Source organism: Pelodiscus sinensis, chromosome 1 (assembly GCF_049634645.1).
Source record: "Pelodiscus sinensis isolate JC-2024 chromosome 1, ASM4963464v1, whole genome shotgun sequence".
Lineage (NCBI taxonomy): Eukaryota > Metazoa > Chordata > Testudines > Trionychidae > Pelodiscus > Pelodiscus sinensis.
In genome coordinates this window covers 228,266,950-228,279,054 of record NC_134711.1, presented here as the reverse complement: position 1 = coordinate 228,279,054, position 12,105 = coordinate 228,266,950, and the positions used below count along the sequence as shown (strand labels likewise).

Sequence of the window (12,105 nt, the reverse complement as noted above, 5' to 3'; positions counted from 1 at the left end):
CTCAAGAAATGTGACCATGTGTGTCCCAGGTCCTATGAGTCACTCACAATTGTGATTGCGCCAATTCTTCACCCCACAAACTAAGCTCCAAGCAGGAGAGCGTCTTGAGTAATCGCTACCCCTGGGTCCCTGAGAAGATGCCATAAGGAGCATTCCACAAGGAACCAGCCAGCAGAAAATGGATTTTAAAGTTCTCTGGGCTTGCAAGGAGGAGGGGCACATTTCTTTTACATGGCTGTAAAGCAGCAGAGTTCAAAGTGCAGGCCAGAGCAGCTAATTGGGCATTGTGGGTAGTATCCTGGAGTTCAATATACTTTAAAAAAGCCTCCTGTAGTACACACTGCATAATTTCACGGAGGTAGAAGTTTTTTGTTGCTGAAACCTGGTATTTTTCATGACTTGTTGCGTTACAATGTGAATGCTCTCTGGGTTTTGTCACCAAAAGGGGTTTTTGGCAACAAAACTTGCCAGTGTACACAAGCCTACCATGTTTGAGAGACAGATTGGGTGAGCATGTGTGACAGTGTGTGAGATCGTATGTGGTACAGTGTGTGACATAGCGATTCTGTGTGTGAGGCACAGTGTGTGACACAGAGATTGTGCATTGGCTGCTGCTGGATATGTTTCTGAGAGACACCATAAATGATCACTAAGGGTATGTCTACACTACCCCCCTACTTCGAACTAGCGGGGGTAATGTAGTCATACGGAGTTGCAAATGAAGCCCGGGATTTGAATTTCCCAGGCTTCATTTGCATGAAGCCGGCTGGCACCATTTTTAAATGCCGGCTAATTTGGACTCCGTGCCGCGCGGCTACATGCGGCACGGACTAGCTAGTTCGGATTAGGCTTCCTAATCCGAACTAGCTGTACACCTCGTTCCATGAGGTGTTCCATGAGGCGTACAGCTAGTTCGGATAGGAAGCCTAGTCCGAACTAGCCGGCATTTAAAAATGGCGCCGGCAGGCTTCATGCAAATGAAGCCTGGGAAATTCAAATCCCGGGCTTCATTTGCAACTCCGTATGACTACATTATCCCCCCCTAGTTCGAACTAGGGGGTAGTGTAGACATACCCTTAGACTCTTACTGAAAGCTCTCGTGCTCTGTTCCTGAGCCCGGCAGAGATGGGATACATGACGCTTTTGGGGTGGGGTGGGGGGACAGCCTGTATGTGTGTGAGAGACAGACAGAGAAAAAGAGACTTTGTGAGCTGTCTGCTGGAGAAATCTCAGAAACAGTGCATTGCCTCTTAAAGAAAGGCACTCACCACAGAGTAGACCTCAGATCACAGCTGCTCCGAGTCTTCCTCCATGCCGTTTCTCTGATTCCTGCTCTGTGAAGATGAGGTATAAGCAGAGGGAACACACTGACATCAGCTCTTCCTTTCCATTCTCTCCTTTCCAGTCTGCACAACTAGCAGGAGGGTCCTGGGAGCAGCTGCAGGATGGAGCAATGTAGGGGACAAGGCACCTAAGCACTGCTGCTAGCTGTATGAGCCCTGTGAATCACATGCCACCCCGCTGAATCTCTTCTGTGAGAGACAGGCAGATAGAAATGTGAAAAAGGCTGGATCCAGCCATGGACCATATTTTGCCCACCCTGTTCTGGAATAGCTTTACACTCTTGATTTATATAAGTGGAAATGAGATTTTTAAAATGTGCCAGTATGTTTATAGCAGATGAAGTTGTGTTATTTTAGCAAAAAATGGCTTGAGGTTTGAGAAATAATGCAGCAAACAAAACTGAAAGGAAAGCAATTCTTGTTCAGCTACAGGTGCTAAATTTGACAAAATTGAAATGTTAAGTTATAGTACAGTGCGAAAACTGGTCCATATGCTGATTAGGGCATTTTAAAAATTCATTTACTGTACCAAGAAAAATTCAACTCTGTTGTAACATCTGGCATCCAGGAAAGTTTAGGTGTTACTTAAATTAAAAGATGTGTTGAATGATACCTGAAGTGAGTTGCTTAATCTCACATGATAAATCAGTGCTTTAGGTAGTGTTATAAACCGGGATACTCTTAGATATCGAGGAAAATGTTCAAATATTTTTTTGTGCCTTTTACAGAAGAGATTGGTGCTACAAGTAGTGCAATAGCTAATGGAATTCTGTGCAGTGTTTTATTTAATAGTTGTTTATCTGCAGCATATTTAACACTATTTTCTTTTACTTTCTTTCTCTTTTCTTTTTCTTGTTGTTTTTCTTTTTCAGCCACCAAAAACAATTCTGGCCCAAATCCTACTTCATCAAAAAATTCCTATTCATACCATATCTTTCAACTGTGATGATACAGAGGCTAATAAATTTTTGAATGAACTGTCAACTGAAACAGGGGGACGATTTCATTACTATAATATTTACATGACAGATCCTGATGCTCCAGAACCTACTGTGGTAAGTATTTCAAGCTGAATTTTGGAATATTAATCTTTATGGAGTGTAAGGGGCAACAGAGCTTGAATATATGCAACTTGATAAGTATGTGGTTTAGAGTATGTCTACGCTACAGGTTATTTCAGAAAAAGCTATTCCGGAAGGTATCTTCTGGAATAGCTTATTTTGAAATAGAGTGCCCACACTACAGGGAAGCCTCAAAATTAGTCCGAGGCAGGCTCCCCTAATGTGGACACGCTATCTCGATTTAGAGCCCCAGGAGGCACTGGGGAGGAATAACTTGGAATAGCCCTGGTGAGAAGCTATTTCAACATAGCAGCAGCAGAGCATTCACGCCCACCACGTTCTTCCGAAAAAGCTTTTTCAGAAGAGGCATTATTCCTCATGGAATAAGGTTTACTAACATCAGAAAAAGCTGTCCGTTATTTAGATTTTCTTTCGAAATAACACAATGGCTGTGTGGACACTAGTATTGTTTTTCCAGAATATTGTGTGCAGTGTAGTAGACGCATCCTTAAAAAAGAGGCTAATAATCTAATCACGGTCAAGCTAAAGTGATCTTGAAGCACCAGACCTGCCATTGCATAGTGCTAGAATTTTATTAAATCTAAATTGCAACTATCATTTAATATACATATTTATATGATTATTGGTAGTTTAAATACTTATGGAGGTAAATTCTGCTCTGGAAAAAGCTGGTGTGATTTCTGGTGTCTCAGATGGGAGTTATGCTTACTCCTGAACTGAAATTGATCTATGATTTTTACCCCAACAGTAAATGTCTTGTTAATTAATACAAATATCTATAGCTAAAGAGAGTTTCACACATTTATCACTGAGGGGTGGAAATAAAACTAGATCCGTAACCAGTACATTTACAAAAACAGCACTGGCCTACCAAGTGTAACTAACAAGCTCAGACTAAAAATCCCCAGTAGTAAATTTCTTCATGGACTTTCAGAAATAATTATAGTTTTAAAAAAATCAACCAATTAATTACTTCTCTAAATGCAAGGAAAAATGGAATAAAAATGTGCATAAATAGGAACAAGAGTAGTATGAAATTTTATACATCACAGACAGTAATTCAGACTAGAAATAATGCAATATAAAATATTCCATAGGATGTATTAGATGTCCTTACAGCTCAGTCACTGTGGTTTATGTGAATCTAGTAGGTACTGTAAAGGTGGGAAGGATGAAGCTTGTATAATCTGTGCTCATACATTAATAGGGCAGTACTAGAGCCATCTTCAGAATTCACTCTCCATCCCATCTTTGGTCTAAAATCTGTTCACCTTCCAGGCATGCTTTGGGATCTACCTCTTTATCACAAGTTTGGAAAGGCAGGGACATGATAAAGATGGGTGAGATTTTTTGGGTGTGCAGAGTATTAGTTTGGTTTCATGTTAATCTCTTGGGCTATGTCTACACTCATGGCTTCTTGCGCAAGTACGGTTGTTCTTGTGCATGAATCTGCAGAGTGTCCACACTGCCCGCCCACTCTTGTGCAAGGAAATTTACAGTACGGCGTGGTAAGAGAGGGCTCCTTGTGCAAGAGTTATGCTCTTTTTTATCAGGTGTAAGCCCTCTTGTGCAGGAGCTCTTGCACAAGAGGGCAGTGTGGACGCTCAGCAGGGATTTCTTGCGCAAGAAAGGCCTATGGCTAAAATGGCCATCAGAGCTTTCTTGTGCAAGAGAGAGTCCACGCTGCCATGGGAGCTCTTGTGCAAAAGCACAGCTCACACATGGCAGTGTGGATGTTCTTGCGCAAAAAGCCGCCAGTGTAGACACTTGCACCCTCTTTCGAGAGAGGGATGCAAATGAAGACATTCAAAATTGCAAATGAAGCCGGGATTTAAATATCCTGCGCTTCTTTTGCATATTTGCATTATGGCGTTATTTCGAAATAGCGCTATTTCAAAATAACAGATGCTGTTAAGACGCGGTTATTTCGAGAGAAAACCCTTCTCTTGAAATAACCCTTATTCCTCATACAATGAGGTTTACCAGTTATTTTGAGAGAAGGGTTTTCTCTCAAAATAACCACATCTTAACAGCATCTATTTCAAAATAGCGCTATTTCAAAATAGTGCCATAATGTGAATATGCAAATGAAGCGCAGGATATTTAAATCCTGGCTTCATTTGCAATTTCGAATGTCTTCATTTGCATCCCTCTCCTGAAAGAGGGTGCAAGTGTAGACATACCCTTGTAGTTTATGTACTTATATTCCTGGCTTTAAAGTTGAAGAAAACTCCTGGTTCTATTTATTATTTTACTGTACAGGTTGAACCTCTCTAGTCCAGAATTTTTTGCATTATTGTTGGTCTGGAATGATTTTAGTTAGCTGTTTGTCCTCTTTTCATCGGTGTGGCCAAGTTTCCTGCAGTCCCATAAAGTTTGTTTACAGCTACCAGTCCTAGCTTTCAGTGTTCTGTGCTGTTATTTATCTCTAATTTATCCCTAAGTGTCTTCTAACAGCCCAGTAAGTAGTGAAGTGTTGGTAATGCTGCTAGACAATATTGGCTTCCCATGATTCAGAAAATTCTCTGGTTTGGAACCGGTCAGGTCACAAGGGTGCTGGACTAGAGAGGTTAAACCTGCACATTAAATTAAATCAATGGTACCTTCAAGCTCAGTCTGAGTGCTTTTGCCCCCATTGACATTAGTTATAAATAGGAACAGTAATCAGTATTAAGGACTGTCTAAGAATACTAATGGCTAGTTAAGAGAATATATGCATAATATAACCATTTAAAAAAATGGCTATCAGTAGAGCTGATGCAAAATGTTTCTAGAGAAACGGAACAATGTATAATTACTGCAATCAGTAAATGATGGGCATAGCAAGCACTATTCTTCAGTAACTGCTTAGGATAAAGTCTCCACTGCTTTTTCCCTGATGTAATTACTTACCCCTGTGCAAAGTAAGTATAAAATGCTACCATTTTGCACTGGTAATGTTTTACCTCCAGTGTCCACACATTTGCACAGGTGAGATTATTATGACACATTGTGTAATTAGGCCCTGTCAAGAGTGCAGAAGGAAGAGGTCAGCAACGGACCTTAAAAATACCTTGACTCTATTGGCTTCTGCTTAAAAATACCCCAAGATTGCAGATTACCTGATTTTGGGAGGTAGGCTGACACTACCTACATGAAGAAAAACCCTTTTTTCTTAAACCCAGGAAGAGTCACTTGGGAACTTCTTCAAGAGGGGTACCCTACACTCTTTTACCACAAAAGAGCTTGGGGGAAAAAAAGAAAACAAACTTTAATCTCTTAGGCTACGTCTACACTGGCCCCTCTTCCGGAAGGGGCATGTAAATTTCACGAGTCGTCGTAGGGAAATCCGCGGGGGATTTAAATATCCCCCGCGGCATTTAAATAAAAATGTCCGCCGCTTTTTTCCGGCTTTTAAAAAAGCCGGAAAAGAGCGTCTAGACTGGCCCCGATCCTCCGGAAAAAGTGCCCTTTTCCGGAGGCTCTTATTCTTATCTTCAAAGTAAGAATAAGAGCCTCCGGAAAAGGGCACTTTTTCCGGAGGATCGGGGCCAGTCTAGACGCTCTTTTCCGGCTTTTTTAAAAGCCGGAAAAAAGCGGCGGACATTTTTATTTAAATGCCGCGGGGGATATTTAAATCCCCCGCGGATTTCCCTACGACGACTCGTGAAATTTACATGCCCCTTCCGGAAGAGGGGCCAGTGTAGACGTAGCCTTATAGTTCACCTCTCAGTTTAGGCATGTATACACAGACCTCCTATTACTTTCCAGGACATAAGAATCAGTTCATAGTCTTAAAAAGGTGATTTTATTAACAAAGTAAAAAGATATACTTGGTAAAGCATACTTGGATGCTAGGTGTTATAGAGCAACTTAGGAAAACAGATTAAAGCACAGAGAATTTCTTCTCTGGCATTCAGCTTTAGTTGCAGTGTAAGTGGGGGGGAAGTACATCGACTCAGTACAGAGGAGTTTAACCAAACAACAAAACAAAGAAAATAATCTGATCGCATCTAATTAAACATTCCCTATCTACTCACATATCTGTATTTTCAAGGTCCAGTACAATTCTAGGTAGAGATTCCTTTTCTAGTCATGTATCAGAGGGGTAGCCGTGTTAGTCTGAATCTGCAAAAGCGGCGAGGAGTCCTGTGGCACCTTATAGACTAACTGAAGTGTAGGAGCATAGGCTTTCGTGGGCAAAGACCCACTTCGTCAGATGCATGTCATGCATCTGACGAAGTGGGTCTTTGCCCACGAAAGCCTATGCTCCTACACTTCAGTTAGTCTATAAGGTGCCACAGAACTCCTCGCCGCTTTTTCTAGTCATGGTATCCCTGCTTGGTTCGATTAATCTTTTCCCCCCAGCTCCTGGTTTTAACTCCCACAAAAGAGAGAACAGCAGGCAGATTTCCTTTCAATTCAAATCTCAACACTTTCTTCTCATTGGTTTTCCTGGCCTGCTGCCAACGCTTTCTAGGTTTACCCTTTTAGGGTACGTCTAGACTACATGCCTCTGGTGACAGAGGCATGTAGATTAGGGTACCGGACATAGTAAAATGAAGCAGCGATTTAAATAATCGCCGCTTCATTTAAATTTACATGGCTGCTGCGCTGAGCCGACAAACAGCTGATCAGCTGTTTGTCGGCTCAGCGCGATAGTCTGGATGCGCGGGTGTCGACATCAAAGGTATTTGTCGACCACCCAGGTATGCCTCCTGGGATGAGGTTTACCTGGGTGGTCGACAAATACCTTTGATGTCGGCAGGGGAGAGTCCAGACTATTGCGCTGAGCTGACAAATAGCTGATCAGCTGTTTGTCGTCTCAGCGCGGCAGCCATGTAAATTTAAATGAAGCAGCGATTATTTAAATCGCCGTTTCATTTTACTATGTCCGATACCCTAATCTACATGCCTCTGTCGCCAGAGGCATGTAGTCTAGACGTACCCCTGGTTACTGAATGCTGGAATGTTTAGAAAAGGGCAGCACTCCTTCCATATATCACAGGCCCTTTATAAATTATGGTACTTGGAGCATTTCAGAAATATCACACATGAACCCAATGCTGAGATGCAGGTGAAAAGTGTCAAGATGGGTACGATCTGAGTCAATGAAGTACAAATTTTCTTCTATTTCTTGGACTTTTTTGTTACCTTGTAGATGCTGTATGTGTTTTCCTGACCTGTTTAATTCTGATACAACTCTTTATTTAAGTAAAATGCTTCTCCTTTGCTAAAAGATATTTCTGTGTGGGAACATGCCATCATCATTTTCCTCTCTCTTAATTTTATGCTAATGGGCAATCTATGTATGGTGAAGGACCAAAGAAAACTTTGTTTTAGAAATGAAGGAAACTTTTGAAAGAAAAAAAATCCAAATAATCCAAAATGCCATTCCTTTTTTCTGTGTGAATCTACACCCAAACTTATTTATTGGATTGTTTCTGTTAAGTGTAATTATAATAACACATTTAATTTTCATTTTGGCAGAGTGAAGATATATATCTTTTAAAAAAAGAAATTGAACAAGGGGAAAGAGATCTTGAGAAAGTGCAGGGCTTTCATACTGAATGCCTGAAGATGGACTGGAATAATGGAGAAAAAGATTGTGAAAATAAGTATGTACTCACATTGCCGTTATCCCTTGTAGTGCTCTATAAGTTACTCAGAATACTGTTAAATTTCTTGTCTTCTATTCCTTTTACAATTCTGACATTCTCCTTAACACATTTTCCTTTTGTAAAGAAATGTTGAAAAATCATTAATTAAAATACTATTGTTATAAGCTTTATGAAAACAAGTCTGGGAAAAAAAGAGATGTGGGGAATTGGAACAAATGGGTTATGAGCCAATGTGACAGCTGTAATATAAACCAGTTCAGATAATCTGAGCATTCTTCTGTCTCCTGCAGAGATTGCTTACTTGGAAAAAACCAGTTTGTCCCTTCAGTTTATGATCCCACATAACACGTGTGTACATTCATTCCATTTTGATCCTTGTCGTCTCTGTTCAGTTTCCCTCCTAAAATACCATTCAGCACCAATCAATAAGCACATTTGAAATCTATTTGTAAGGTGGCTCACTCTTCCCCCTTCCTCTCTTGAGAATTCAAGGCATATTCTGGCCTCAGTAAAGCATAGACTATTTACATGTTTTCAGAGGTTTTTTTTACATGAACCTTAGTAAAACTAAAATTGTTAACCTGTTTATGAAATCAAGACTGTAGTAAAATAATGTCAATCATTTTGTAATGTTACAGAGTATTGGAAATCCATATTTAAATGTTGCATACATTTAAACTTAATGTTTGAAAAGCAGTTCCTTACAAATGCATTTTTACTCTTGAAGGTTATTTATTTGCTTGGTTTTTGTCTTTATCACTCATAAACAGGCAGCATAAGCAGACTCTTACGGCATCCTCTGTAACCACACACATTCAGGAGCCAAACACTTCTCCTACCATTAGGTCACACTGTGCCTCAGAAGAGCCATTACTGACTTCACACCAGCGTACAGTAGATGTATGGCAAACTCACTGTGACAGTCCAGTCAGAAGAAAGACAGCTCTGTATGCAGGTAACTATCTAAATTGAAGTGTGGCTATTATTCAATAAATTATCTTAAAACTCTAATTTATCTTCCCTCATTTTGTTAATCTTGGAAATTTACGTTAGACTAGTCAGTGTCCAGTTATTTGCACTTTTTGGCACAGTGCTGTGTTGGTTGGCTTTCACATGCTGCAAGGGAATTCCTAATTTAAGCTAGTTTGATTTAAATTTGAAAAATACAATGTAAGCAGTTAAGTAAATAGTAGAGATTAATCTCTCCCTCTTTAATGCAAATACAGTAAGTGAATCTTTGGTTGTAGGTGCTGTGAAGAGCTCACATGTATGTTATTAGTTACAGAATTTTTTTTAAAATAAATTTTGAGAAAGTACAGAGAACCAGTTAGAGCTTACATACTGTTATTACCTGTGAGGGCTTGTATAAGACAGCTCATTTTTAAGAACATGGAATGAAAACCAAAGAAATGTTATGTTTTCATGAATTGCAGGAAGCCATTTGATTTGTATATTAGTTGTCTTTTTATCTCTGTCTGAATAACTGCAGAGCAAACGAAGACTAGTCTGCTGAGGATCCTGGGTCAGCAAATGAGGTCCTGTGAAGAAAGACCAGATGAGAGGATATCTCCTGAAAGAAAGGGGTTTTTGCCCAGAAATAGTTTGAAATTTGATACTATTTATAAAGGCAAGTTATCACAACTGGGGGGATTCACGTTAATTATTATAATATGTTTAGATCTGGTAGTATAGCATTTGAGACAGAGATCAATTGTTGATAAGTTTTTAAACTGAAGTAAAAAGGGATTCTGACTAGGTTTTGCTGGCCTGGTCAAGGAAGCATTTTCGGCAGGATGGGTAAATATGCAATATTAAAATATGATGGATACTCATTGAACAATGAGTACTCATTGAACAATGCACATATCTGTAACTAGCATTCAGTTCAGCATCCTTTCTAAGGGAAAGAATGTTGTTGTTGTTGTTGTTGTTGTTTTTCAGGGCGGAGTCCCTCAAGATCTTTGTACATTATTTATCACTAGTCTCTTTGGTAGGGTCATTTTCCATGAAGGTAGGGTTGTTGATACAATTTTGTTGTTCAGGCAGGGGCTTTTTCACACTCCGAGGCAACAAAAGTTTAAGCAACAAAAGGGCCAGTATAGAAAAAGACCAATTTTATCACTTCAAAATTATTTTAATTTTCATTAAATTTATAACCTATAACTCAAGAAGAAAGATTCACCAAGCTTGTTCCTCAAATCAGGCCATAGAACAGGGGTGGGGAATCTAAGGTTTAGGGGCCAGATGCAGTCCCCGGCTTGTTGAAATCTGTCCCCCGAGATCAGGGCTCCTTCCTCCCCAGCACTGGCTAGTCCATGCTGCCACTCTAGCCCCCACTGTCCCAGTCTGACTGATTTTCTGTTGCTCAGTGGCCCCGACCCAAAAAAGGTTCCCCACCTCTGTTATAGAACATAGCAGTGTCAATGGCAGGATAGCCAGGATTACTAAATTAAGGTTAATCTGTATAAAAATCTCATTAAACTAAAATACAATACTCACATATTTTTTTTTAACAATTAGCAGTTCTTAAATATGCACCCTCTTCAGGAAAATTCATGATTCAGATGTGCCTTCAGCAATCTTCAATTAAAGTATTCTTCAAAAGTGCTGGTCAATGAAGCTACTGTCCCATTTGGAGGTGGTTTTATTTTGTTGCTGAAAGTAAAAGCAGCCATACAGCACATCTTATAATATCTTGGCTGCAGCAGCCTAGTTGTGCTGTTGTAAAGAGTACAGTGTAGATACAGCATTAGTGCTATCTTCTTTTATGTTTATTAGTTCTTGTGAAGCCTGGGTGGGAACTCTGTTAATAATGATCAAGAGCAACAATTGAAATCCAAGAAAGATTCATTCTCATGAATAAATTTAGTAGCTTAATAAACATTATTAAACGTCCTTAGGAGCACTTCCAATAGATTCAGATAGAGCTGTTGCTAATTACAATGTATTGTATATGTTTGTGAAAAGCTATTACCTGATGCCTTTGTAAGTTTGCCAATATTTTTCCACAGAGCTGAATACACAAAAGATGGCAAAAAGAACATCTAAAGAGTATGTACATGCGTGTCACAGAAGTGATGGTGGTTTATATTTCTTTATTTTCAGTAACTGCTATATTACCAAATATGTTTCTGTCTGATATTACGTCTCACAATCTCTTATTTTTAGTTCTCTAGATACATCTTCAGCTCATTGGTTAAAGACTCATGGTTTGGTGGCTAGACGACTTACCATAATGGATGCCTTAGCTCCCACAGCTATTCCTCACAGCACAAAATACATCCCGGTTTTAGACAAACATGTTGTTTCTAAAGTATTTGATGAGGTAAAATCTTATGATCTTTAGGGGGAAACTTAACATTTATCATTAACAAAAGGGTTTTTATCAGAGGGGTCTCTGTGTTAGTCTGTATCTGCAAAAACGAGGAGTCCTGTGGCATCTTAAAGACTTACAGATTTATCTGGACATGAGCTTTTGTGTGCAAAGACCTTTTGCCCACAAAAGCAAATGCCCACATAAATCTGTTAGTCTTTAAGGTACCAGAAGGGTTTTTATTATTCATCTAGATAAATATTGAAAAATTATGTCCTCAAGAGTCCACAGCAGAGTGTGTGTTATTCACAGTAAATGTACTGTGTATATTTGGAAATAATTATTCACAACAGATACTAAGACAATAAAATTATATTAATTAATTCTATTTCCTGCAGGGTGACAAGATAATAGAGCTTAATATTATTTTCATTTCTTTATATACAACTTGGTGACAGTGCATAGCCACATTGAAATTTGTTCATTGGCCATAGACATTTATGATATTGGTGAGATGATTGGAGCTCTGAATTATGGGCTCAGTTAATCAGCTAGTGAACTAATGAAGCTTTCCTGGATCACTGAGTTCTGAGGGCTACACATATTCTCAAGTACATTTAGAAAAACAAAGACTAGAATGATGGAGGCTTCTGTCTTGATAATTGCCTCTTGAGATATTCTGAGGGTTCATAATTTCCGCTGAATTATCTGTCATGAAATTTGAAACTGTGCCCTCCTTAGAGGTCAATCCTTATTGTGCAGGGTTA

At 39.4% G+C, this 12,105-nt stretch overlaps 1 protein-coding gene across 5 annotated transcripts in view; it reads left to right on the top strand.

The window, feature by feature from the left end:
* VWA3B (von Willebrand factor A domain containing 3B) overlaps positions 1-12,105 on the top strand; it is a 107,371-nt gene that overhangs the window by 41,566 nt on the left and 53,700 nt on the right. For all 5 annotated transcript variants that reach the window (XM_075916526.1, XM_025178626.2, XM_006137418.4 and 2 more), the window contains 6 exons: positions 2,216-2,398; positions 7,895-8,022; positions 8,796-8,980; positions 9,515-9,652; positions 11,037-11,076; positions 11,194-11,350. In XM_075916526.1, coding sequence (XP_075772641.1) covers positions 2,216-2,398; positions 7,895-8,022; positions 8,796-8,980; positions 9,515-9,652; positions 11,037-11,076; positions 11,194-11,350 — 831 coding nt within the window. The remainder of the gene's footprint in view (positions 1-2,215; positions 2,399-7,894; positions 8,023-8,795; positions 8,981-9,514; positions 9,653-11,036; positions 11,077-11,193; positions 11,351-12,105) is intronic.